The 27,466-nt window shown below is 49.0% G+C and overlaps 9 protein-coding genes across 9 annotated transcripts; 3 read left to right on the top strand and 6 right to left on the bottom strand.

Annotated features, from left to right (window-relative positions):
- Positions 1-3,616: 3,616 nt before the first annotated feature.
- On the top strand, positions 3,617-4,501 carry N7533_010439 (alpha/beta fold hydrolase; the record flags this gene model as incomplete). Its single annotated transcript, XM_057107089.1, has 1 exon — positions 3,617-4,501. One exon carries the CDS (start codon positions 3,617-3,619, stop codon positions 4,499-4,501), a length of 885 nt encoding a protein of 294 aa, XP_056956306.1.
- A 358-nt stretch (positions 4,502-4,859) lies between these two features.
- N7533_010438 (Zn(II)2Cys6 transcription factor) lies at positions 4,860-6,449 on the bottom strand (the record flags this gene model as incomplete). Its single annotated transcript, XM_057107088.1, has 1 exon — positions 4,860-6,449. The coding sequence occupies one exon, from the start codon at positions 6,447-6,449 to the stop codon at positions 4,860-4,862; it is 1,590 nt and encodes a 529-aa protein (XP_056956305.1).
- A 445-nt stretch (positions 6,450-6,894) lies between these two features.
- N7533_010437 (uncharacterized protein) lies at positions 6,895-8,301 on the top strand (the record flags this gene model as incomplete). The annotated part of the gene is made up of 1 exon (XM_057107087.1): positions 6,895-8,301. The coding sequence occupies one exon, from the start codon at positions 6,895-6,897 to the stop codon at positions 8,299-8,301; it is 1,407 nt and encodes a 468-aa protein (XP_056956304.1).
- Positions 8,302-11,229: 2,928 nt separating this feature from the next.
- Positions 11,230-11,511, top strand: N7533_010436 (uncharacterized protein; the record flags this gene model as incomplete). The annotated part of the gene is made up of 1 exon (XM_057107086.1): positions 11,230-11,511. The coding sequence occupies one exon, from the start codon at positions 11,230-11,232 to the stop codon at positions 11,509-11,511; it is 282 nt and encodes a 93-aa protein (XP_056956303.1).
- Positions 11,512-12,982: 1,471 nt separating this feature from the next.
- N7533_010435 (uncharacterized protein) lies at positions 12,983-17,488 on the bottom strand (the record flags this gene model as incomplete). The annotated part of the gene is made up of 4 exons (XM_057107085.1): positions 12,983-13,324; positions 13,367-13,557; positions 13,662-17,349; positions 17,435-17,488. The coding sequence occupies 4 exons, from the start codon at positions 17,486-17,488 to the stop codon at positions 12,983-12,985; spliced, it is 4,275 nt and encodes a 1,424-aa protein (XP_056956302.1).
- Positions 17,489-18,673: 1,185 nt separating this feature from the next.
- Positions 18,674-19,906, bottom strand: N7533_010434 (fungal specific transcription factor domain-containing protein; the record flags this gene model as incomplete). The annotated part of the gene is made up of 1 exon (XM_057107084.1): positions 18,674-19,906. The coding sequence occupies one exon, from the start codon at positions 19,904-19,906 to the stop codon at positions 18,674-18,676; it is 1,233 nt and encodes a 410-aa protein (XP_056956301.1).
- Positions 19,907-20,456: 550 nt separating this feature from the next.
- Positions 20,457-20,996, bottom strand: N7533_010433 (uncharacterized protein; the record flags this gene model as incomplete). The annotated part of the gene is made up of 2 exons (XM_057107083.1): positions 20,457-20,777; positions 20,952-20,996. 2 exons carry the CDS (start codon positions 20,994-20,996, stop codon positions 20,457-20,459), a joined length of 366 nt encoding a protein of 121 aa, XP_056956300.1.
- A 975-nt stretch (positions 20,997-21,971) lies between these two features.
- Positions 21,972-23,225, bottom strand: N7533_010432 (NAD(P)/FAD-dependent oxidoreductase; the record flags this gene model as incomplete). The annotated part of the gene is made up of 1 exon (XM_057107082.1): positions 21,972-23,225. One exon carries the CDS (start codon positions 23,223-23,225, stop codon positions 21,972-21,974), a length of 1,254 nt encoding a protein of 417 aa, XP_056956299.1.
- A 634-nt stretch (positions 23,226-23,859) lies between these two features.
- On the bottom strand, positions 23,860-24,225 carry N7533_010431 (uncharacterized protein; the record flags this gene model as incomplete). The annotated part of the gene is made up of 1 exon (XM_057107081.1): positions 23,860-24,225. The coding sequence occupies one exon, from the start codon at positions 24,223-24,225 to the stop codon at positions 23,860-23,862; it is 366 nt and encodes a 121-aa protein (XP_056956298.1).
- Between the last annotated feature and the right edge of the window lie 3,241 nt (positions 24,226-27,466).

The following is a 27,466-nucleotide window of genomic DNA, read 5'->3' as shown; positions in this document are numbered from 1 at the left end:
CCTCTGAACTACAACATCGACCAATAATTCTTGATAAGCGCCTTAAGTTCGGCAAAGAATTCCTCGATAGGGTTAAAATCCGGAGAATAAGGCGGTAAATATATTAATTTAACGCCTGCATCATAACACAGTTGCTTGATTTGGTCCGAACGATGGAATGATGCGTTGTCCATCACAAGTACGGATTTGGGCTCTGGCCACATGCCACAGGGCTGGAGAAGCTGTTCAATAAAAGATTCAAAGAATGAAGCATCAGTAGAACCTTGAAAAATACGAGACAAGATGACGCCATCTTGTGCATAGGCTGGCAGTATCTGATAACGTTGGCCCCGATGAAGTTTGGATACACACACACACACACACACACACACAATTCACTAACGCCCGGCGGCTGAACCGAACGTGCAACTATCACTGATCTAAATATACATGCTTTTTAGCTAATGCTGTGCCTCCTTGGAGCCCATACAAGATTTCTTTCAGTTTATGTCATCTCGGATGTCAATATCTTAGCGGGTCCTTGTGGGTTAGTGTTTAACCAGCAGACTTGCTTGAAGGCGCTTCTCCAAGTGTTCAACATCCTATCCTCGGCAGTTGAAGCGCGTCTACAGTCTCTGGCACAAGGTAGTTAGTTGGTAGGGTTTAGATTGGGGATGGGGTGGGGTAGGGTTAATTTGTGTTCGTCGATATGGTTAAGCGGCGTCGAGTCGGCCCGTGGCGATTGCAAACCGTATTGAGGCTCACACTGCTTCCAACTTCGGCTTCCAGTTCTGGTCATCCAAAGGCGATTTTACGCCCAGGAAAAATGATATGCTGCCTCGGTGAGTGTGGGTACATTGCAGCATTTCCGTCCGGTGTGTGGTCCACCGTTGACATCGAAAGAGGAAGTGCTCCACGGTCTCTTTTGCTTGCCCACATGCACATTGATCTGTCTCTGCGACGTTGATTCGGCAGAGATATCATTTGAGTCTTGCCATGCCAGTCCGGAGCTGGGCTAGCACACTCGCTTCCTTCCACGATAATCGATCGTACAGCTTCCGGGTATGTTTTCCTGGGAGTGCTGCATCCACTCGTTTGGATTGTTTCCCTACATTCTCTGGCAAGCAGTAGAAGTCGAGAACAGATATATACACTCCTCGACACAGTCGGTTTCTTTCTCAGTGCCCGACTCTCAACAGGCTAAGCTTAATGAGGAAAGAGGGTGCACCCTTGTTGGGGACTTTCGGCATTTTGATTGGCTGTACGAGCGACCTGAAACTGGCCGATCCGGAGTTGGCTCTAGAGTGGGTTGCTGGGAAAGAAAACGTGTGTCTAGAGTGGCACTAAACCCAGACTAGAAGCGCATTAAATAATCGACTTGTCTCGATTGGACTTGCTAAACTGGTTTCGGTTTGAGGATCGAGGATATAGCTAGTGTTGGAGCAAATATACCTAATTCGGCATAGTGGACATGTAAGCGACATCAGGAGATGTTGATACTCAAATGGTACGCCCAATCATGTCCATGGATAGTTGTCTAAATTGTTATCCTCGTACGCACACACCAATTTGTATGCGTCCGACTATGACTAAGGCTCTTGGCTAAATTACAATGACCATGCCTTACAATACCAATTCTCCACCGATACTGACAAGAGAGACACTAATCGCTTCAGCGGTTAAATGGCTATCTAAAGGGAAGAAAGAACTGGGTAGTTCCCTGCAAGACGAATTTTTGTATTTATTTATTGGTGGTTTCTGTAAGCAAGACACAAAAGACCTAGAGGACAGAAATCTCGAGGTTCTCCCGTATAGCCCGAGGGTTCGGAATAGGTCGGACTTGGCTCTTCCACAGAGGCTGAAATAAATCTCTCGTAAAAGACCTGGGTGGTGTCAAACTATAAGGAAATGCACGGACCTAGGCTTCGGATGGAGAAGCGCTTGTCGGTTAGCAAATGATTTTAGTCCCTTTGTGCTTCAGCCAAGGTGTGTAACTTACCACTTTTGTGGTACCAGCCTTCAAAGAAACGCTGTGGTGAATTGAAGGGTTTGGTCACGATTCACCGCCCAGTGCCCACGAATGTTTTCCTCATGTGACCATCACGTTGAACCTCCAAATTAATGGTGAACTAATTCCGTTTCTGTAAGATTTTATCATTTAAATTGCGATCGGGTTGGTCTAATTTCATTTTCATTTGAAATAGGAATCCATTTGATCAATGGTCTGCTTTCCTACTGATTTTTAAAATCTGAGCAGCCTTTTCCCTTCGATACCCACTGCTTAATTCCAGCAGCAGGATAAGGTCCATTTGATACCTGGACTTGACTTTGCTACGCTCAAATATTGAAAGTATCTTTCTCAGCTGGGCACATGGCTGGATTGCTCCCTTCCTTGACAAGGTGTTGACTGCTTCTATTCAACCGTTCAGAACTCTTCTGGATTTTTTGCGTGTTTTGCCTGGAACAAACCGACTTACCGAATATATATTTACCAGTACGGTGTTTTCAACGGCTAATATGCTAAGCGGTAGAATATGAGTATGGAATGAATTTTGAATTATTTTCATCTACCCAATTCACAAAACTCAGGGCGGTATATTGAAATGTCAAGATTAAATTATGAGCTACGGACCTTGAAGAACTGAGTGGCCCCAAAAACCACGACCTACAGCAGTATGATTCTTCGCGTGGTCTCATAGAAGCCGCAATAGCCTCTGAATTGAATGCCCCACTCGGTAGAGGAACAACGAGGGATCAAGATGTAGTTAGTGTCTATGCATATTAGCGGTTAGCGAGGCAGTAAGCCTTAGGTCACGCCAGCAATTACACATGCATTATCACAATTTGGAGATGAATGTCATGTTTTCAGGTCAGATGTCGCCAAGTACTTAAGGCAGACTTTTCAAAGCCTTACAGAGCCTTGGTTTCAGAGCGGCAATTCGGCAGTCCATAGATCGCGGAAATCTCCTCTTTGAGGTTGTAGTGAGGGAAAATGGGGCCATCCTGGGTAAGGAGCACGACCGTCATACATTTCTAGGCAAGGACATTTCACGAGCTAAGAAAGCCTTGGAGCAATAAATCTACGCGAAGCTATTGAGCACATAAGAAAATTCTCGCAGCACGGCTATCCTGATTCAGACAGGCAGAACGATGGAATACTTCCATTTACCCGAAATCCCGAAATCCCAAATCATGAGAAACCCCGAATTCCTTCTCTCAACCGAGCGCAAGTAGTCTAAAAATAGAGACGCGGCCAAGAACAATAAAATGCCTCATGTAAGACATGAATGTTTCCCAAGAGACTCTTTAACATCATTGGGTTGGGGGTGTCTGATATGCCGTTTTCCGGTGACTCGGTGAACGTCCGCTGCACAGAGAACGATATCAATATTCCGAGATACTGGCACACCGACTCACACTGCCGTTATCTCACGGTGATCAATGATCCAGCCCTGATAAGTCCCAATTTTGCCAGAGCTCTGGGCTTGGTGTCATATTTGCGAGAAGAAAAGTATAGTATAAAAGGCACACAAGAGAATTGTCCATCGTTCTAGGTATTGTCAACGCTACATGCAAGCCAGAATATGCTACATTGAGGGTCTTTATAAAATCTTTACTTCTTGCTTGTATCTTCACAATGCTATTCTCCTCGCTGTTTCTTCTCCCATTAGTCGCATTGGGCACAAGCGTGAACGCACTTTCTACAATCACCCAGCCACTCGCGAACTACAAATGGCCAACTCAGTTTGTTCGAAGCGGCGAGGCAAACATTCAAGTCCTCGTCCAGGGCGCAGGACCGACTGTTGTAATTCTACCTTCCTACGGGCGAGATGGTGGTGATGATTACAATTACTTCACTGATTCCCTAGTCGATGCAGGGTACCTCGTGCTGCGTCCTCAGCCACGCGGTACCTTCGAGTCTACAGGACCAATGACCAACGTGACTCTGGAAGAACTTGCGGCAGACGTTGCAGCTGTAATTGATACACTGGGTGGGGCCCAAGCCATCGTGATCGGCCACGCTTTCGGCACCTTCCTCGCCAAGGTCAGCTCTGTCCTGTATCCGGAGAAGATCCCTGCAATCGTTGTGGCAGCTCCAGGTGGCATCGAACTGCCGACCAATATCGCCGGAATGCCTTTTATCACTGGAAACACCTCTTTGCCTATTTCCGACCGCCTTGTTGCTCTTCAAACGGCTTTCTTTGCGCCTGATCACGACGCGCATATTTGGTTGGACGGTTGGTATCCTGACGTGCTTGCTATGGAGCACGCGGCTGTGGAAGCCTACGGAAGCTTGAGTTCACACTGGGGTGGTGCCGATACCGCACAGGTTCTGGAGGTGATTCCGGCGGATGACCCGTTCCAGCCGAAGTCCCAATGGAATGTCACTACAAACCTATATCCGAACCGAGCTACCTTAAAAGTCATCGCCGATGCCTCTCATGCCCTGTTCCCTGAGCAGGGGAAGGCTGTTGTGGAGGCAATTCTGCCTTGGTTAAATCTTCAGAGCTCTAAGATTTGAAAAAAGGTATCTGTGAAGGAGATGAGTACGGGAGACGAGAAACGAGTTGTAGAGAGTGAAACCTTCATTGGATATACAGAGTTGAAAGGTTAGAAAGAGCGGTTCGAGCCTGAATACAACGGCGGAACTTGAATAGAATCAGATAGGCAGTGATACATTAAATAGAGAATTTTTTTCTTGGTATTCTCCTAAGACCCCACAAATTCGCAGATGCTCATTAGCCTGTAAGAATTTAAGGCATAGTCCCTGTTCGATATGAAAATACTGATTCCCGATATGAATAGTTCGACTATGGAGCTAGGAATGGCGGATTCTGGGAGACATGACCCAAAAGAGAATCCAAATTCTTGAAGCTTTTTTAGGACATCATTGTTGATAAATATTCCCCCTCTTGCGACTCGCCCAACATTCGCTGCACACATTGCATCATCTCATACTGATAGGTCTGCTCCTTGATGACAAGAGGATTTCCAGCATTCGTAGACTTTTCCATGTAGGCCATCTCGTCAAGTACCGGGCGTCCATTTCTTAAAAAGTGGACCGCCAGGCGATAAAGAGATAGACTGTTTGATATAAGGATGCTCCCTGGCTTTTCTTCGTGAAGATTGTGGGATTCTCTTCTGAACTGCTTCCACATGACATACCATGTTTGTAGCCCTCGTTCTAGCGCAGACAGATCCACTGGCAATAAGGACGTCTGGGCTTCTAACAGTAGTGTATGCATTGCCAAGACCAGTAGGTTCAAGCCAAAAATGTTTATGTTTGATTCTGCGGTGACCTGACCGACCATCAAGCCCCTCACAGAGGATAGGAAACAGCTCGACGAATCCTGAGCCGGGAGCTCGGCCCACAAAGATGCAGAGTAAGCATTCCAACTCGAATTATCACAAGGAAAAGATGCTCTTGTATCTGTTGGCGAGAGAAGAGGCTTGCTACCACAGAGTATTGATTGGTAGCAGTCTACTGTGTAAACACCCCAGAGAACTCTCTTCTCTGATTCCTTTCGAATCCACGCTGTCCATGATTGGGCATTTCGTGCCGCTTTGGAGCACTCCCCGTGAATTTTGAGGAACCCTGTATGCCGTATATTTGTGACAAGGAGTGGATGCAATAGTCGAGAGGCAACCCGCTCAGCGACTCCCCCATTCGCCATGGTAGCAAATTGCAAAAAGACCAACGCTTGTATTTCTTCAAAATCTAGGGACTGGTCATCGGACCGGAGGCAACATTTAGCAAATACCGATGGGAGGGATCCATAGATAAGCCTTGCGTCCAAGGTGGCTGATGGGTGACTGCCAAAGCTGGCACCGATGAAACATATCGTTCGAACAAGCACCGACGGTGATGAGGCGAGGCAGAATGTTGGGATATGCAATAGAGGTAGAAACTGGTGAAAGTGAGAAAAGAAAAGCCTTGCATACGTCTCCAATCGGAGCACTTGAATAATTTCTGGGCGTTCTAGTTCCAGACAATAGTCGGCCGGAAGCCGGAAGTTGTCAGGGCAAAGAATTCCTTCACAAGTTGTGTTTTCCGAAGACACCGATGAGTCTGGCAGCGTGGTAATATCCTCTTGGGCCAGGATAGGATGACCGAGTATTGATTTCAGATCCTCTGGGCTCCATGCCCAGGAGCCCACGTCAACGAAGTTTTCGATATCAGCTAGCTGAGTTAGAATGTCGGGTTGATCGACCGATGGTGTGTCCAGGAACAAGGGGTTGACGGGCTGCTCATTCAATGGCGCCCAGTCGGGACTCTGATCTTCACAGGCTGTTTGTGGCGTATCTGACGATTGCCTTGAGGTGCCTTTCGTGGATGTTCCAGTCCGCTTCTTCCGTCCGGCTCTTACACATGGGCAACCTTTTTGCAGACATCGCGAACAGGAAGATCCCTTTCGGTCAAGATCACATCGAACCTTGGAAGCGGCGCAAGCGACACAGCTCTTGTTCATTTTCTATCTTTGAGCATAGGCGGTCGGTAATAGCGACATCGGGGATTGTGGAAGAGAAGACAAAAAAAATACCGTAGAGGCGCAACCTTCCGATGCGAAGCTCCACACTCAGCCCGACGGGGCGTTCATTTAGTACGACCCGCTGATTGATCCGTATAAATACCGTAACAAAGAATACCATGGCCGTTTAGGCTGTGTTAGTGCTTACTGTAGACAACATGGGTTGAACGGATTCTTATCGTGCTGCATAGTCTAGAATGACCCGAAATCCCGAAATCCCGAAGGCAAAGGTCCGTAGGATTTCGAAGCAGATGCTGACTGCTATATTATGTTCACTATTTTACCACAAATATGACTCTATCTTTCCCATCGAAGTCAGCTTGGTTGAATATTAATATCTCAATCTTTCGATTCCGGAATTAGGAGAACAACAAGTCGGATCAGAATGTCGGAAACCAAATCCACCGAGACAAGGGAAATGTGTACTTCGCCAACTCAAACATGGTTCGATCGATTCTGTCTTATGCAGAAACTTCAAGATCCAAAGACTCATTCCTCGTGGCAGAAACTTGTCATTGTCTCGATCGTCACTCTATCTGCCTTCACCGCGCCCTTTGCCTCCTGCATCCTCTTCCCGTCCTTCACCATTCTCGTCGATCATTTTCATACTACCGAGACCAAAGTCGCCTTAACAACGACTGTCTTCCTTCTGGGCTTAGCAATCGCGCCGCTGTGGTGGAGTACCCTGAGCCAGGAGTACGGCCGCAGACCTGTGCTAGTATTCAGCTTTCTGCTCTCAACGGTAGCTGTAATCGTCTGCGCCGTTTCAAATTCACTCCACATGATCATCACTTTTCGTCTCGTCGAGGCACTCGGCTGTTCCTCTGCACAGAGTGTGGGGGCGGGTGTCATTAGCGATATCTACATTTCCACTGAGAGGGGCTCGGCACTAGGATGGTTCTACCTTGGCACGTTGATCGGACCTTTGATTGCGCCCATCATTGGAGGTGCCCTTCAAGTTTGGCTTGGCTGGCGAGCACCGCTATACTTCATGGCCATCTTCACCTTCAGCACTGCAATTTTCACCATGATATACCTTCCTGAGACATTGTTCAAGGCTTCCGCTGGGGATCAGGAGGGAAAGCTGCGGTGGCATCAAATAGCAAAGCGCGACATTCTGGCCCCTTTACCGAAGTTGAAATTCCTCTTGGTACCATCAATCGCCTTGACAATTGCCTACGTGAGCATCTGCTTTGCCAGTCTCTACTGTTTCAATACGACTCTGCCTTATGCATACGCGGCGCCGCCCTACAATTTTTCTGCTATCGAAATCGGACTCTGCTATATCAGCAACTGTCTTGGATACGCGATTGGAAGCATTGTCGGTGGTAAATTGAGCGACGCCAAGCTGCGCCAGTTCCAGCTTGCGCATGGTGGAGAGATTCGCCCTGTCGAAAGAATCAAGACCGTCTGGTACGGCGTTGGTTTCGTCCCAGCTGGGCTGATCATCTACGGCTGGTTGGTCGAGAAACAAGTCTTCTGGGTCGCCCCTCTGGTTGGCGCTTTCTTGTTTGGACTTGGCCTCATGCTTGTCACCTCAACTATTATGCCATTCCTCGTGGACATCAAACCGGGAGTGGGTGCTTCGGTTGTGGCTGATTTGAACTTGGTTCGGAACATTCTGGCCGCTATTGGCACTGTTCTGTCGCCGATTGCGGTTTCAAGTATTGGGTTTGGATGGTGGATGACAATTTTGGCATTCTTGTGCTCCTTGTCTGTCTCTTGCATTGTGATTGTCATCCGCAAGGAAGGAATTGAAAGAAAGACGGCGGCTTTAGAATGCCCAGCGTGAGGATTGCCCTTAGTAAGATAGACAAACCATTGTATGACGAGTATAATAACGATAGCTTATAGATTTTCAATTCTTTCCCTATAACCACCACAAAACTAATTATCTAGTAAATTTTTGGATCTGCGTTCAGGCAGACTTCGAGTCTGGTGACTGAGAGTGGTACAGACTTGTCGTCAATGTGGCATGGCATCAGCATAGGCAAACTAGAGACGAGGTAGCAGACGTCAGCTCGATCACAAGTACACGAGGGCCCGGGATCAGTCCGTACCGCAGGGAATGGATGTGGGCCATATCTTCCAATGCATAGCCGTTGCGTCTTTGCTATTCGTATGACAGGTAAATCTTCAACTGTGTTAGGACAAGTACCACTGAAGGAGAGATTCATGGAATTTGGTCTAAGTTTCACTAGGAACTGACCTGAAAGCGACTGCTCTCGCGGCAAAAGACCTGGTAGATCCAGTGCTGCGGCCCGCCTCGTCACTTGATCAGCTGCAACCGGGTCTGACAGAGCTATCCCTCAGACCGTGGCCAGTAGCTCAATTCCTTACTGGTTGATACTATCCTCGGAGTGACCATTGTCTTACTCGGTGGCCGTCGATGCTCGGCTTTTCTTCGTCACTGGATGCTGCGATAGCTCACTCGATCTAGCATGGGACCGGATGATGCCATCGTCAAGGCTTCGAATCGGATAGGGGACAAGAGGTGCTGGGCTGTCGGGATACGGAAGCTAATATAGTAACAGTTAACCTTTGGTCAAATAGGATAATCTGGGAGAGATGAAACATGCCGAAACTCTACCATATGCTAATCAAAGGCCACTGAGCCTTCCTAGATTTGTTCCGCCAACGTGAGCGAAATGGACGTTTCAAGCAGGTGTCCTGGAACAGCGATATAGAAACGCACTGGGATTCATTGGCCCGGCCCGACGTTCACTGCATCCTTAGTTTTGAGGACAATGGGGAAGTATGGCTCGGCTGTGGCGAGTGCCGTCTTGAAATTTGTCCTATGATTAGAAAGAATCACCAGCAATCTTTTCCGATGGACAGAGAGAACGACAAGATAAAACCCCAAGTAAATAAAATCTGCACTGAGATCCAAAATGCACCGGTCATGGGAATAGACAGAGGCAACGCACCAGGTTGACTTGGAGGATATCGAGCGGCTCGTGATCGAAAGTTTGCCTTATTATGCAGGAAGTCGTCAGCACAGGATCAATACTCTCCAAATTGCCGCTGATAAAAACTTACGTTGTTAGCTATTGCTGTTCGCTGCATTCTGGCAAGGTCGAAGCGGCTGCGTAAGGATGAATTCGATCTATCATTAATCATCAGTAGGCAGCTTACGAAGGTACTTAATAACTCACCGTGCTCGCAGCTTCGATCATTTTTGAGGTCATCCAAGGTCCGTCAAATGGTTTCCTAGAAGGATAGTAGAGGAGGACTGATCTTGAGCATATTCCATGTCAGCATGATTTCAAATGACGGGGCAGCTACACTCCCTTGCTGTTTGAAGACATCAGCATCGAAAAATGACAGTCGAGTGTCATGTAAAAGGTTATTTTAATTATAAGTGCATGGCTTCGAGGCCAGTCCATACAGAAGTGTTGCTGGCGAAGACAAAAAGCGGTCGATATTCTTTGCCCCAGAGTGACAAACGGATGTTTGAGACCGAATGTTCTGTTGGGGAAAGCTAGTGTATTTATAGCATTCCAGCCGGGCATTCTGCTTTTGTCGATGCGATGATCATTGTGAATTGTGAGGGCACAAACACAGATGACTCTCCAATTGCAGCTGGTTCAACATTTCATCATTGATTCAATGCAGCACTCGAAGGCATTGAATTTTTCCTGATGACCAGCATATGAATTGTTTTTCTCACTGTTGGTATCGTTGAAACGGTCGCGAAAATGCCGCAGAGAAGCACCGATGATGCGTATCAACATTCACCACCTTGTGTCTGTACGTTATTGCGATGGGCGGGGAGGCAACCTTCACTAACCGATAATGAGCGCATTATTTACTCCAAGATTGCCCCATCAATAATGAATAACTATCAAGCGATGATTCAATCCTGGCTACCTACTAGCCCAAACGCATAATGCTCTGTTCAAGCAGATACAAGCTATGGTGCAGCTTGGGATTGATCCACACAGCCCACATCTCACCAAAGATTTCCTTCAATAGTGAGTGAGTTAGGTGAAATCTAGGCAGAGTCCAGCGTGTTGTCGTTGTCACGCGCAGCGGCCCTGAAATGATGAATAGGGGAGGACCACGGAAACGAGAGGGCAAGAAAATAGATGAATTAGCAAGCTGTAACTAATGTCAACAGCAAATAGAAGTCGTTAGAGCGAATAGAGCCAGGCACAGTTTAAGCACGCGGGAAATGTGATAACAACTATTACACAATTAACGGTTCATCTCATGATAGTCCCGATGCTGATCATGCTTTCACTACGAAGCCATAAATATTGTTCGACGCATTGATATCCCCCACGCCCATCACTGTCCGATACACTCTGCTGCAGCTGCCCTGGACATTAAAGAACTGGACGGTGTTGGCTCCACGGGATCCGCGCCAGCTTATCTGCGCGCCTCTTGGGATGAACACGGTTCGACAGCCCTGTGCGGTGGAGCCGGTCCACGTTTGAGATCCGGCCTTAAGCTGCCAGGCGGTAGCGGGACCTAGAGTTGTGAAATAGAGGGCCTAGGTCGACAATTTCATAATCACGGTAGGTGCTAGAAGTGAAAGTTTTCGCATGAGAACCAAGATCCATAAACGGTAGAGATGGCTTACAGGGGTCTGTGCAGTTAATGATATTATCGTAGATAGTAGACGAAGGACTTGAGAAATGTAGAATAATTTACGTTCCGCACAAAGTCGTCCACATTCCATTGCCTTATATTAGTCTCGGGGTTTATTGATGTCACCATGGGGAGGGCCTCCCGGGGGCTCCCGGGCACCACAGTCGCAACTGCTCTAACAGGTCGGCTGACGCAGAGCTGTCCGAAACCAGCACGAACGATTTACCAGACCACAAATTATATCTTGCGATGGCAAGGACTGGTCGGACGAATGACGCGGTTCCAGATCGATGGAAAGGACTGGTCGCATGAACGACGCGGTTCCAGACCGATCAATGGACCGCCGGACCTCAAAGAGAAGAACCAACTTTCACCCAGACTGACGGGTGGCAAACCACAGGCACTTTGAAACTCAGTGGAGTTCCATGTGGGGTTCGTCAGATATAATGCTCGGTAATAATGTTAGAGCACAGGATATCCATGTAGGTGTACAGAATATGGATAGACGAATGATTTTATTACCCCCCGTGGCCCGCAGAAAAAGCATGCAGGCGAACACAAAATTTGACATCATAGAGGTTTGTTGCTGTCGTTGTTCCATCGCTGTTTTTGGGCCGTTATAGATGACCTTGAATCCGAGCTAATAGCTTGATAAATGCTATCAACCCCCCTGAGTCTGTGACATGCATTGAATATCGGTCCATCGGTCCCACCTGCACCTGTTGCAATTCTATGACCTCGAGATTATGATCAGGCGCTATGATGGCGGCTCCTTGTGAACACAACCGTTTCTTCCGTATAAAGGTAGGACATCAGCGAACGGTAGCCTACCTTATCGACCCCAGTGTACGAACTTTGACTATTTCAAAATGTCAATGAAGTGTCCAGGTAGTATTTGCGTAGATATGTGATGTAATCTTCAGCAAGATTCCATCTGGGGTCCAAGAATCATACCCCAAACCCCGTCCCATTTGGGGTTGGGATGCCGAGACTCATGTCACGGCCAAGATCGATCTTGTTCTCGGCCACTGTCGTTTTGAGTGAAGGGATGGAATACAGTGCAATACCTATTAGTATCCCATTGCAATTCAACTGAATTTTTGGTTCCCCCTCGGCGCTAAATATGATGCAATCAACCTAAATCGTTATACCGCTTTAGAAAACGAGATGCGCGCTGTCAAGTTCAGCGAGCATGGCTAGCCGCTTCTCCTGTTTTCGTGTAAATATTCTCCTGTATTAATATGGTGCATATGTGCAGTGTTGTCAAATGAAGATGTCAAGGGAGTAGTTTTTCTGGAATGGGAGTAGGAATTTGCTGATTCGGACATAGCCATCGACGCAGTTTGTTGTGATATAAGGCTGCAGCAGATCAGGAACCAAGCCGAACCATCGGAATTAATCTCGAGATATCTATACGAAGAACCAAATTGATGTTCTTCACGTTGTATATATATAGCCTAATGTTTCCCTCCGAATAACCACACAATTCATACCTCTGAACTACAACAGTAGGGAGGCAATGTGTATGTATCGTAGTGGATTCTATGTACAGAGGGAAGGCAGAGACAAATCGAGTCCTGACTGCGTGAGCGGTTTCGGGATAGCTACAGAGACAAGCAACCAACTCTTGCAAGGAAGTTTTACGAGGGGAAGAAACCTTCAGTAGTGTCGGTGTAGATATCACGTGAGGCAACCCCAATAAAATTACTCCTCTACGAGTCGCGTTGGCAGCGGCCTTCGGCCGCTGCCACGGGGCTCGGTAAGTAAGATAGTACGGATGCTGTGCCACAAAAGGTTCCCTCTATTAGGCTCTACATACGTGATTCTCCAACGTTGCATGGCGGCTGCACCAGAGTCGACTCTCCCTCCATTATTCGCACTTAGAGAGGCAGTAACAATTCGTGATAAACGACGTTAGGAGTGTCTTGATCTATCTCATTGGGGTCTCGGAGAATACGCATGTCAACGGCAGAGCGGACGCGGGATAAGCTAGTGTAAAGTTGCCCATGGGCGAACACTGGCAGTGTGAGATCTAAAACAACGCGTTCCAAGGTGAGTCCCTGACAGCTATTGAAGGTGGTGGCATAAGCTAGACGCAGGGGAAATTGTCGCCGTTGCACCGTCCAATTTGCACGGTGAGGCCGGAACTCAAATGTGATCCGTGGGAGGTAGAACGTCGGCGACTGGGTATCTGGCGTGCATGCCCGTTGCAGTAACCGCACCTGTACCACATTTGGTAGCAAGTTAATTACCTGGACCCTCACGTTTTTGACTAAATTCTTCTCAAGGGAGAGATTCCGCATCACGCTAGCGACGGCGCCAATCTTGAGCGAGAGCTCATACGAAGGTACTCCGGGCTCGTTCAATACCGAGAGAAGATCCGCCTCTGCCCCTGTGGGAAGATTGAAGGCGTAATCGTCTAGTTCTTTAATCGTATCATGACTGTAATAGGTTTCTGGCGCAGCGTAGGGTTAGCCAGGAGAGCGCGAAAGGTGAGTCTTGCCACCAAGCGAATGGCATCAGATTACACGGAAATGTCACTAGCAAAAATGGGAATACCTGCACGCCCCGGTAACCGTTCCAAGATAAGCCTATTAAACAGATCAACGCGGGCATTGAACGGGCTAAGGAAAGCGCGTTGGACGGCAGCAGCGGAGGTGGAGACGGAATCTTGTGGGAAGAGGAAGTCTGCCGCAGCGTTAAGGTCGTCAAGATGCTGCAAGTGACGGAGTGGCACACTTGTTTCAAAGGGATGTAAACCATCTCCTACCTGATCTACCCATCTTGCGTATACCGGATCCCCGGCCTGTCGGACTGGACTGGTCAGCCGCAGGACCTTGAAGTGGTTCCAGAGCGTGGAGGTGCGAATAGAGCTGTTGAGGGTTGCTGTAGGCCCAGAACTGCCGCGGACGACCGGTGCCACCTGGCGAAAGTCCCCTAGCCCAATGAGGAGTTTTCCTCCGAATGGAAGGTCATTGCTCATAATATCTTGAAGGAGGTGGTCTGCACACTCCACGACCGCCTTCTTCACCATAGGAAGCTCCTCCCAGATCAGGAGTGAGGCCTGGCGTAGGAGCTCCGCGCGACCTGAGTGAGTGCTGATCTTTGATACCAAGCCCACGTCGGATTCTTGAACGGGAATACCAAAGGCAGAGTGGGCCGTGCGACCGCGCTCGTAATGGATGACGCTGAGGGCAGTCGTTCCAGTCACGCAGACGATGCGCTCGTCTGCCCTGATGCGATCACACATGGCACTTATCAAAAATGTCTTCCCGCGACCCGCACGGCCGTCGACGAAGTAGCAGCCCCCAACGTCCAACTGGCCCAGGAGATGATCGAAGATGCCTTTCTGACCCCAGTTCATCCTACAGTACGCCTCGTCACTTGTCATGCGGATGGATGATAGTTGGTTCGCGAAGAAGCTAAGTTCCAAATCCACCTCCGCGCAATGTCGAGCGGGTTCTGGTAGGCCACACTGTGTTAAGGAGGATCCCTGTGCTGCCAGATAGCGAGCTAGGTCTTGCAAGGCAAGGTCCGTAGCGTGGGCTGTGGGGTGGCGTAGTCTGTAGTCAGCGCAGAGGTCGCTCTGGAATCGGGCCCATAGCTCCACAGCTGGAAACGGGAGGTCAGCCAGAAGCTGGGTAAAGAGAAAGCGGAGTTGGGAGGGGCGGCTGTAGGCTGCGATCGCTTCATTCATCGCGTACACGGCCTCATGGTCATCCTGGAAGAGTCCCAGCACAGTGGCAGCCCCCTGGTATGTGGGATAGCAGTGTCCCCGGATAGTGCGGGCATCTTCGAAGTTGCTCGCAGGTCGCACCTGGAGTAGGGCGCGCAGGTAAAACGTTTCCTTCAGACGAAGTGGAACGGTCTGAAGTCGGGCGACAATAGGCCGACGGACCCGGCGGCGCAACACCTTTTGGGATAGCCCCTTTTCGGTGGTGACAGTAGTAATGAGAGTTTGACCGCTGTCCAGTGCAACATTCAGCGGTACCGTCTCCAGGTAGTAAAGGCTGAAGAGCTCGGTATACTTCAAGCCCGAGAAAGGCTCCGTTGATGGACGTTTGAAGTACCACAGTAGGTCGCTCATCTCGGAGTAACCCGGTTGGCTTCGATCGTACATCCTCCCCAAATTCTTTCCTTCCAGATGCACAGAGAGGCAGCGGACACCAGGACGTTTGGAGACAGTATGGAAGTTGAGGATCCGGTAGACCGCCTCGGACGAAGAGAGGTAACGGGCGTTCATATAGTCTCTAAACTCATCTACTTGGTCTTCCTCGCCGTCTGCCCGATCATCGTGGAGGGTCCGAATACCAAAGCGCGCCCGATCAGGTCCTTTGAAGAGGTACTTGAAGAGGTAGAGGAAGATCGTCGCTGTAGAGCATACATCCGCGTAGATATGGCAGTCGAGTAGGTGCACTAGGGCTGGTATATGAGGAGTCACCCATCGATCTTCCTGCTTGCGTCGGCGGTAATGGACACGACCGAGATCATCCATATAAGTCCGGTTGTTGATAGGCTGGGGGTACTCGTAAATGCAGCGGCCCTCTCGATTGCAGCGTGACGTGGGCCGGTCCAAGTGGTTCTGCGAGTGCATGTGGAATCTGCAGACGGCTGTATGTAGGGTCGGGTCCTCCTCGGGATCTGGCAGCTCGGCGCAGATAAAACCGTCCAGCTGGGCCAAAGGTAATTCGTGTTGGAGCTTGACGACCAGATGCGCGTGTGGTAAACCCCGTTTCTGGAACTCTGTCACGCATATCTCGTACAGGAGACCTCCGAATTTCTCCCTGATAAAGGCCTTCAAGCCACAGAGCCGTCCGTGGAATGCACGGCACACCACGGCAGGGATGTCTGTGAAATGCTGGCCTGCGAGCAACTGGGACTGAATCTCGGGCCAGTTGGGATTGGTCGTCATGGTGAGGAACAGTGACGGCTTGGCCAGCTGTCGGGCGATCGCGAGGGAGTCGGCGACCTGGTCCGAAGCCCAGGCCCGGGACCCCATGAAACCGGCAGGGATTTTATTCTCGAAGAGGTCGGGGAAGTCAGGATTCGGAGCCTCATCCATGCCTACAGCTTGCAAGCGTCGGCCACGTTTGAGATAATGCAGGCGCTCCTCCTCCGTCCGGGAAAACATGTCCACAGCATACTCACATGCTAAACGGCCAAAAGTCCGCATGCGGGGCTCGCCCAGGAATAGGTGGCGGTACCATTGGATCTGCGTGCAAGGTATGTTTTTTCGGGAGTCGTCGAGAAAGCCCCAACCTAACGTGCCATGTGGAAAGAGGAGTGGATATTGCAGTGGCTCGTAGTGGCAAGATAGGGTGGGAACGAAGCGTGGCTGCTGGCCGCCTCTCCTGTAAAAGACGACCTGTCGTGGGGCTACCTGGCGGAGATTTTCTATAGTGATGACTGCAGCGAGCTCACCCCCCGCAGGCAGGGTGGAAAGCTCAACAGCAAGGGCGACGGTTTGGTCAGGGACCTGACTGACGGCGTGCCGCAAGGTCCGCACATAGGGATTGACCAGACCCAGGAAATCGCGAATCCCATTTAGAATGTCACTGGGAACGTCATAATCCCTTGCACGTAGACCTCGTTCGGACTCGTCATAAAGAAACCAGTGCATGCTGTGACCTGTATCCGCGACGTCCAGCAAACGGTGGTAGACACGGCCTTCTAGGACGACGTTCGCCTGACCTTGGAAACGAACGAATTGACCAGCGGTGCCGATGGCGGAGAAGGCAAATAGGTTGTTTAGCCGACGGCTGATAGAAGACAGACGGCCCTGATACTGGTCTAGAAGAGACTGAACGGCTGGCGCGAATGGTGGTAAGTGAGGTAAGTGTCTGCGGCCGCGCCGACAGCACCAGCCGTCAGCCTCAGTGGAAAGAAGGCGAATACCGCAGAAGGAGCAGTCTTTTGACCAGTCCTGAGAGAAGGGCCGGACTACAGCCTGGGCAAGGTGTTTCCACCATATAGTTTGCACTTGGATAATAGGCGAATCAGCGATATAAGGAAGCGTGGGCCGCCCTTGCGGTACGGGGTTAACAGAAGCATGTAGAGGCAGTCGTCGGCGCCGCCTCATTCGAGCCCTGTGTCGGCAGTCCTCACAGAGCCTATACTGAGCCGACTGCCAGGGCCGTGCACAGCCCGAGCAGAACACACGTTGGCCAGACAGGACGGCGTCTGCAAACGACGGACGAACAGCAGGAGCAGCAGGCAGCGAAGATGGTATCGCAGTAGGAGCAAGGTTCTGGGACGTGGATAGCCGGTACCGTCGAAGCTCCCGACAGCGAGAGCAAGTTTTATATCGACTGGACTGCCAGGGATGGGCGCACCGAGAACACAAAGCCCGCTCCCCTGACATGGACGCCATCAGCAGTCAGAAACATGATCCGTTGAAGGCGTAGGGGTCTTTCCCCGACGCGTAGCGAGAAGGATCATGGAAGCAGGGCGGGGTATGTATTCAGTAGAAACGGAGGGAGCGCCAGCGGCGGACGCCCAAGGCCTCATGCGGCTCGTCAGGCCTCAATGCAGGAGGGGGGCCTGGGGCCGACCACAGACTGCCGCACCAGGTTCGCCAGCAAATCGAGACAGCAACAGCCCCATGGATGATCCATGGAGGAGGAGCACCGAAAAGCGCAAGTCCCCCCCAAGCACGCTAACCGCGACGCAGTCGTCACGTCCTCACGTGAGGGGAAGGTCACATGGGGTCGAACAATCTATATAAGAGTCTTAATGGGGTCGAACAATCTATATAAGAGTCTTATATAATATTCCAACCATTGCTACATTGCTACAATGGAGACGCGTGAGATGTTTTTGGCCCGTACGGGGCACCTGCAGTCTGAACATGGTGATGTAGGTCTCCTTGACAGAAGACTACAGCGCCGCGAGGGCTGCAGGCGGGCCCGTAGCACTCCGTATATTTCAGGAGGAAGCAAAGCTATGCGGAAGCATACTTAGTACATACATGAGGGGTTCTGCGGTGGGCGGGAAGAAACCGCTGCGAAGAGAGCCCAACTCTCCTTCGAAACGGCGATGTTCCTTTCGAAGGAGAGGAGATACGAGCAATATCTGTGTGCGATTACAAGCACGGAATATTGTGTATCTGACGCAAGGGGGGGAGGGGCTCTCCGCAACAATCCCGAATAGAACATATCATCTATGTTCTTCCAAGGTTAAGCATCAAAACAGCCAAAACATTACATACTAAAAAAATAGCACCACTACTACCTAAATTTAAAGATTTGATCTGAAAATAATAAATCATTTGATTCAAAGATTCTTCTGCTGATTTTAAAAAATATATTTAAGAAGAGACTGTAACTATACAGCCATGAAGTCCTGAATCAGAGAAGACATATCAAAATTACAAAGATCAGTAAGCTGAATTATCCATGCCAAGCCTCAAATTTATGCACAATATGGGTTTTTTGTACCCATTTGGACCCATTGCCGAAGTCTAAGTAGTAAAGACTTTTACTACCTCGTCCTTTAAGATCGAAGTTACTAGTAGCTTCCGAGTCAAGTTCAAGTGGTAGATATCATAAATCTATATATGGAAGACTTGATAATCAAAGGAAAATCCCAGGCTCAATTCCCTCTTGAACCAAATTCCAAAAGTTTGTATCAATTCCTTGTAACGACCACTCCATTGTATCCGCAAAGACGCTCGGAAATATCGACGATTCAGTAGTAATTATATCATTTTCGTTTGATGAGACCATTGTAGAAGATGAAGTAGTATAAACATCATGAAAAGTAGATATCTGCTGATTGGTTAGATTATCTGCCGACTGCAGCTCATTTTGGTCATTTGTGACATTCACTCCAGGGAAACCAGATTGTTGGTCAGGAACCCATCCCTGTATGCTAGGAGACACTGGTCGTTCGATGTTTATGCTGGTCGCATCAAGGACACACGGTCTAATTGTAATGACTCCGATATATGGCACGTCAAGTTTGATAGGTGGTATGGTCTGTGAGATCTGATCTCCGTGGCTTTCAAGTGCGCCTTTTTCAGGCCAAGTAACAATAGGCATCAATTGATTGATAACATTCGATGTTTCGTGGCAGATTGCATCGTCATTTTCCCTTGCAAGGACTTGAAATCTAGCTTGGACACTATCCAAAAGTCGGCTATCCTCTTGCCGCTGGGTCGCAGGCGTATGATTTTCCTCGACGTGGGGCGGTTCGTCCGCTAGATATGCCAGGAGCAAGGTCATGGCCCCAATTAGAGCGCTGTGGTCGACATGCCGACAGGCAGTTGCTGAAGAATTGAGGTTGCGATATGGGATGAATAATCGCAAGATCGAGCGACTGGCCGTTGCGCAAATGTCCCGGCTATATCTAAAGCGAGGGGTTTGAGACCTGAGACCAGAGTCTCGCTGGAATAAGTGTGGTAAATGTAGAAAGACATTCAGCGTGTAGTGATGAATTTGCAGCAAAGTCTGAGAGATGCTGCTGATCCTTTCGAAGGTTGAGCCGATCATGTGTGGGCGAGTAGACTCCCACCACTCAGTGCCCATCTCTTCAGCCACCGCATCAAATTTGCAGTCTATGAGTTGTGTAGATGCAAATACCTTATTGCTAGTCTTCATCGAATTTCTCTCAATAATGAGCCCAGTAAGAACAGTGTAGTTTCTTTCGAGATTATCCATGGGCGTATAGTTTTCTGAGTCCGAAAGGTTTTCAAAGGGGTCGTTTTTGGTTCCCGGTGGTAGACCAAGGAGGAGTGACAGATAGCGATCAAAGAATAGCACACGGTGCCAGAGCCATTGAGTCGAGCTATTAGCTGCTGATGGCATATTTTTATCGGATTTTTGCAGGTTCGTAATAATCCCATCATCCAAACCTAGGATCTGGGATATGTTCAGAGCTCGACGAACTGTCAGCCAGCTACGTCGTAGATTGCCAGCATTGAGCTGAAAGATAGCCAGCAGCAGAAAACACTCTAAACCCTGGATTGAAACACATATATCATCCCTAGAAAGAACAACTTCTGATACTGTGGTAACGACATTCACGGCAGACCTTTTGAGAGACTCTCGATCTTCAAGAGTCAAAGAATCGCAACCGGGCTGGAGGTGTTGAACGCAAATCATGAGCTGAAGAAGGTGCTTAGCGAGAACTACAGGGTTGCTGTTTTCCGGGGGTCGTATAGCAAGGTCTGTTGGCTTCTGAAAATTCCCCTGCAAGACTTCATGTTGAGGGTAAAAGAAGGTTGAGACAAAATTCGATCCGGGACTTGCTGATACCAGATCGCTCATAACCTGTTGGGGCGGAAAAAGATTGAATAGTACTTTGCAAACATCTCTGTGTCTCGAGTCTTGAAAGCTAGTTGTCGGTTTGTTGATGTTAAGTCTTTGGTGGGAAGCCGAGGGCCCCCCTAGAGTGCTGATCTAGCATGTCGCGGATACTGAAAATGGCTGCCGTGGGCGTTTCTTTCACAGTTCTGGCTTCTAGGACGTCATCGATAGCCGGAGACTTAGAGAACACTGGCAAATCGTTTCCAAAGTCGACTGTTGGGGTAGAATGCATTCCACTCGTTTCCCTGGACAGTCGAATTTCCCCAATCAGGCTCTCCATAGCTGCCTCCAGCCTTTGCAGTCGGTCCATTACCTCACCATCCTGCTGCTGCTTCCGGGGCAAACAAGAAGTTGGGGTTTTGATGGAGTCCTGGCTATAACAAGGGGTTCCCCTGGCAGTACAGGTAACACAAACAATGTCATCTGGCTTCGCAAATCGACAACGTACTTTGCGGCGCCGGCCTGGGAAATGATAAGCGACCGAGTCAAAAATCAATCATATTGCGAACATACATTCTCTGCAACTATGGGTTCCTTTTCGTACTCTATTTTTGCGCCCGGTCGGACTCATCGCAGATCCCTGGGACATGATGACTATCCGGCCTCCGGGAGGTCAGTGAATCCACGACCCTTCAAGTTGTGATTCGCAAGTTGGTCATATATAAGCCAGCGCTTTGATATGAGAAACGTATCCAATGTTGAAGGTTACAGTTAATATCGATCTCAGCACAACCTTGGGTAAAGACAGGGGGACACAAAATGAGTCAGGATTCAGGATTCAGGTCTCGCCTTCCGCCTTGGGCGGTGGGGCGGGGATTCACGATTACCAATCAGAGTACAATGGGGTCTATATAAGTAAATTGGAAGGTGTCAGACATTCAAAAGCATGCTAGCCAATAGATGAAGATAACGAAGTCTATGAGGGAAACTAGGCATCACTGATCCTGTTGAATAAAGGAATGCTCTGGAATGACATCCTCCCTGACTCACATGGTAAGTTTACAAGGACATCTTTATTGGTGACCTCTCGCAGTCAAGATGGGAACAGGAACGTGTATAGTTTGGCCGTAACGGGTCACCTGTCGCTGCGGTCTTATGCGTAAACGCATTAGACTGTAGCGTCAGAGAAGGCCCGTCCGCGCTCCCTTGTAGGGAGGCAATGTGTCTGTATATTGCAATGCTGGTTTCTATATACAGAGGGGGGGTGGGAGGGACAAAATCGAGCCTTGACTGCGTGAGAGATGACGAGCTACCACCGAGGCAAGCAACTGACTCTTGCGAGGCAGTTGTAGGAAGGAGCCCTCCGTAATGTCGGTGTAGATGTCACGTGAGGCAGTATGGCAGCTTGAGGCAACCCCAATAAAACTCCTCCCATTATCGTCACTATTTGTAGCAGTGTTCTAGAATTGGATGAACATTCTTGTTGGAGGCTTTCTATTCTAATTATGTACTCTTCGGTGCACCCAAAAGTACGAATGGTGTACCGGAATAAAGTCCACAAAAATGCGAGATATAAGTAACTTGAAGCAACTATCAAAATAGGAAAACTTGAAACCAGTAGTGACTATTTCGTCCATTGTTCGCCGCTCCATAGCTTCACTGTTGTCCACAAGAAATAATCCCGGCCCTTAATAAGCCATATCAAGAAACTTGGGAGCTTATAGCCCATCACAGCTCCAACACCTTTGCACTTGCCGATCGGCACCAATTGTGCCTCGCGTGTATCTTCCTTGAAAATAGAATCCTCGCCGGTTTCGGCCTCAGTGGCACCGTGAGAGAGAAGCAAATCCCGCTTGATGTTGGCGCAGAGAATTGGCACAGCTTGAAAGATACTATGCACTGTCGGGCGAGAAAAAGACGAGGCGTCACCAATGGCGTACACCCTCATTCCAGCCTTTTCGACACGCAACGTTGACCTGTTCGTCTCAACTCGTCCGTCCGGGGCAAGAAGCATCTCTTCGAGGAATCCCGTATTGGGTGTGGTACCGGTAGCAGGAATATACAGGTCGGTTTCAAGTACCTGACCATTATCCAATGTCACCGTCGTAGGAACCGCTATTTGGTCGTTCTTGTCCTCGCCTGGAATTGAGGGCTCTGCCTTCTTCACCCGAACGTTCCTGATAACGGTCACTCCAACCTTGGCCAAATATTTCTCGGCCGTTTGAGCGATTTCCGAACGGAGTACCGGCAAAATGTTTGTTGTCGAAGTAACGATTTTGATGTCAACTTTGGGCGGGTTCGGCCTCGAGCTAAGCCATCGAGGTGGCCCATTCAAGTACTCTCCAAGCTCCCCAGCTGTCTCTACCCCCGCAGGACCGCCGCCTGCTACCACGATGCTTTTTGCAGTGGGGAGTACTTTTCGTATGGCAGCCCAGCTACTGCGAAGCTGCGGGACATCATTGTTGAGACCGAGGGCTGGAGATGGAGTAGAAGCGCCCGTCGCAATTATCAGAGCATGATAATCAATTGATTCCTCTTGTCCGGAAGATAAGTTAATTGATACCACCCTTTTTGTGTGGTTCACGGCGGTAACTCTGCCATGAAGACATCGAAACCTACCATCGGGGTATTTGGTGAACATTGAGGAGATGTCGACAAAAAGCTTCTCTTGCGGGAAAAAATCGTCTGAAATCAAGGCTCGAGGACAAGCTTGACGACATAAGGCCTGTGATGAAGCGCTCACTAAGATCACCTCATATGGACCTGGCCCGGATAATTTGGGGAGAACATTTTTGAGCAAGTAATGAGCAGTAGAGATTCCGCCATATGACCCGCCAAGAATCAAAATATTCTTCTTGGGGGAAGTCTGGATGGACATCGGAAAGATGAAGATCAGGTGGAGTTATTGAGAAAGAATCGAGAAGTTCAACTTGGAGTTTTTCAAGTTATACTTCCAACTTGACTGGAGGCTGAGGCTATTTAGTAGATAGAAATGTCCAGGGCAATCTACTAGTAAATATACTAGAAGTACGAGGTATGCTCGGTTACTCGGACCGAGCTGCGGACGAACTCCTACCACTAACTACTAGTTAGTAGTAACCTTGGAACGAACCAAAGCCATCAGGCATTCGTCCGAGCTTTCGCAGGGGATTCGGCCGAATTTATCCGAGCACTTAGTATCGTTGGCATTTCCAATAGTTAGTTATTGCATCTACATGGTACATCCTAGGGGGCACCAATGCAAAGGCTAACTTTAATTTCCGAAATAACACGAGACTTGAATATACTTAGGTATATACTACCTGTTCTGGCGGAGTGTTGTAACCATTACGAGTACTGAACTGCGGAATGGCCCCGGCAATTCTCCAACTTCCTCCAATCTCCATCTCCACCCACCACAAGCTGCCACGAGCTCTGCCTTCAAGGCGCAAGGCAATGCTACGGACTCTAGCCCCGACTACATTTGGCTAGATGCCTTTCCCAGGAGTGAGCCAATTCCGCTCTGTTCTGCTTCACAGCGCTGACACGTCGTGATTAGACCCCGTCTCCATTTCGCCTGTCTCGCCGCCAACCATCGACGCGCAGAGGCGCCGGCCCTCAATTCTCCAACTCCCCACGATTTCTCCTTTCCCAGTCAACCCTGAGGAAACATAATGAGCTGGAAATCGACGACGAGGATGGCAATAATGCTGCGCCGCCTTCAACTGCCAGAGCTTCCCGAACCACAGCTCCATCGCTTCCCCCACCACATCGGCAGCGAGACGTGATTGAGGACTCCGATGATGACGAGGCATATACAGAGGAAGGAATCCACCGATATGAACGCGACAGAGAAGAATCGGTCGGTGACCAAACTCATAGTCAACAATCGCGAACATTACAGCTCACCCGCCGTTGCTGGCTGAGGTGAGAAAAGGATCTGTGTGCCAATTAGAAGAGAGCGGAGTAAAACAAACAACAACAAACTACGTGGTGGGTCCAGAAATCCAGCACAAGGGACGGGCAAAACGAAAGACGAAAGTGAGTGAAAAGACGTGGATGGATCTTGGTCGAAACTGGAATACTCTGCGAGCGGAAGGATGCGCCTCAGAAAGCAAAACTCGCGGACCCAAATGAGGCAGAGTCGCGTGACTCCATGCTTACTTCGAGGAAAAAGCATGGTAGAGTGCAATGTACTGTAATAGAAATCCCTGTGATGGGTCACATGCTATATCACCAGAACGTACAGCGGTGCGGGGTGGACGTTTGCCTAAGCATTCATATTCGAGACACAGGGCGCGTCTTCACTTTTTCAGCGGACAGATCTGGCTTTTGGGTTTTCTTGTCCTCTAAACTTGTATGTTGCTATAGTATGTGAATAGAGGCTATATAGGTTTCTCAGAACGGCTCTGGAAGCACGTTCATGCATTGGGCGCGTTATTAGTAGTACGACATGATTGGTCCTACGCTACTCCTTGCTCCACTTTGGAGAAGCATAGAAGCATAACCCTGCCCTGTCCCTGAAGAAGCATTGTGCTATACTGTACGCACTTGTTAGATCAACGCGATTTCGGGCCATTCTGAATCAGAATTATGGAACAACAGGCATCAAAGCGCTTCAGAACGAATTTGTCGGGACGAAAAATAAATCGCAACAGTTGACTACTCATTTGACCACTTAAGTACATGCGGTGATGCTACAAATCTCCTATCCTTAGCATCAAAACTGGATAGACTTTTCATATCAGGGGACATGTCGTATACGGATAATGGAGGGAGTTGTGTCGAGGAAGACTCTTCCTCAGAAACAATTTTCATCTGCGATCTCGCATCCGAGTTTGGATGGTTACCGCCTTGCTGGTATTACATGGTCAGGTTACCCTATAAAGTGTCCCCATAAGTCCGGCACCACACTAGGGCGCTTTTATGCGTCGGCCCCCTAACTTTTTTTCTCTTCCACAACCACCACATGGTCTCTTTTGGTCAGCATTTAGCTGGAAAATGTGCCAAAAAAGCTGAATTATCCCCTGGCTAACGAGCAGCTATTTTATATAGCTTAGAGTGTGGGGTTTCAGTTTCAAATCTTGCAGCCGATTTCGGGTGCCGACGATCTACAATATACCGGACACGAATTCGCTTCCAATAACAGAATAACCTATTCTCACGCGCTCACAGCGGCAGACCTCCACCGTACAGTGATTTAGTTATCTGATACATATTTTAACTTGCCTGTAAACATCCTGGTGGTCCTATCGACAGCGTCGCGCTAATTACCCTCAGTCCCCCTCCCGCAGCATATTATACTCGAATTCTCTAGCGAACAGCACTTCAACGCTATAAGTCAAGAGAATGAATCCCAGTTACATTATCACAGCATTTAAACGAAGCAATTTGGTACTCTGGGCGTACTGATAATTTTAAACTTGTCGATCGCTGCCATAGCCACTGGGTTGGGGGCTGCTAGGTTTCGCTGCAGATGGAGAGTGGGAAGATTTTCTAGGGGAATTTGGACGCGGTATACCTCCCGGGAAATAATTCGGAAGACGATGACATTCGTCATTTATCCACTATGCGGAGGAGCTCGGGTCTGTTCTCCATCAGATCCAGGCATTGATCCAGGACTAAATTGTCTTGATTAAAATCTGGGGTGTTAAAGCCGTTGAAAAAGGGAAAGCCATCTACCGTAGAGGATCTCTTCTTCCCAAATGCCCATCTGGTAATCGACGAGACCGTGCGCCTCAAGTTGGTCACAAATTTCGATCAACTCCATGCCTATGACCTTAAGGTAAACCTGGCTCAATGGCATCGCTTGCGCCGACTGCGCCCCCTTCGCAATCAAGTCCTGGGTCAAATCCTTTTGCTTCTGACAAAAGCAGAGCCAGTAAAGGTTAAGGTCGTTCCAGAGCTGCAGATGACCAGGATATAGGAGTGGGTCGTCCTGCAGAAGTCCTACGTAATACCGTAAAAGCGATTAGTCACTTACTTCTCCGTCAGACTACCTCCCAAACGGGCTATCCAATGATGCATGTATGAAACGTGCCTATAGCCTTGAAAAGAAGGGCCAAAGCCAAATAAACCTGGGGCAAGAAAAGGGCCAATTCCTGATTACGATTAGTATGACAGCTATCTCATTTGCCCAACTTTGCCCCCCCAATCGAGTTTGTACCTTTTCGAAGAAAAGTCAAATAATGAAGAGGAGCTCAGCCTACCAAGATCGCGTGCATTAGTAACAAGCCACTCGGAAATTTTTAGCAGTGACCGGCTGGCTTCCACCATTCGCCCAGCCCGCGTGTGTTCTAAGACGCTGCATATTGCTTGCTGGTACTGGGCATCTATCTTATCGAGGCTTGAAGGGCCCGTCGTAGTTGGCTGAGGTGGATCAGCCTGCTTCTGGACAGGCGATGAAATCAACTCGCATAGGGGCTCGGTCTCGATTTTAGTGAAATATTTCATGATTGTGGGAGAGGCTTATGTGAGGCCCAGATTTCATGGGACTGGGGTGATGATATACGACCAACTTCATGTTCGGATAAGGCAATAGCCGTGAACCTTCTCCGTAATGTTTGGAACGGCAAAATATTTAGTTGCAGGCTTCCGTGGTAGGGAGTATCAGATGGTGTCCAAGGGTCCTTGTGCTTGACCCTGCTGACGACGCCGGACAATATCGCCGAGCGTAGGACCCCTGTATGGCCGTTAATACAGAGGACGCAGCGGGAATTCCCACTCAAACCCGGGAAAGCAACGCATTATGTGGGAACTTGTTAACGTAGCCCTCTCCTGCAGAGTTCAATTGGTATCGCAGCTGTCCCCTGCGAATTCCCTTGTGGTGTGATACGAGGCTGGTGCAGATCAGGAATCGAACCGCACCATCGGAATTAATTTCCGCATTGTCTATACGAAGAGCCAAGTTGACTTCCAATCAACTTGTTCTTCTCGTTGTGTATATATAGCCTAATGTTTCCCTTTGAACAATAAGATAATTAATGCCTCTGAACTACAACACTGCTGTCAAGTCCGCATCGTTCGGTAGCGACACGAGAAAGGAGCATTCTTCCGCTTGCGGCTGCATTGAGCATAGCGTAGTTTGGGGGGAAGCAGTCATCTTCGCATCAGCGGTTTGACGACATGGTCAGTTGGTTA

The sequence above is a fragment of the Penicillium manginii genome, assembly GCF_028828005.1.
Source record: "Penicillium manginii strain IBT 31320 chromosome Unknown utg000007l:1.0-2284322.0:1.0-2285126.0, whole genome shotgun sequence".
NCBI classification, from domain to species: domain Eukaryota; kingdom Fungi; phylum Ascomycota; class Eurotiomycetes; order Eurotiales; family Aspergillaceae; genus Penicillium; species Penicillium manginii.
The sequence above is the reverse complement of the archived record's forward strand: the minus strand, read 5'-3'. Positions and strand labels throughout refer to the sequence as shown.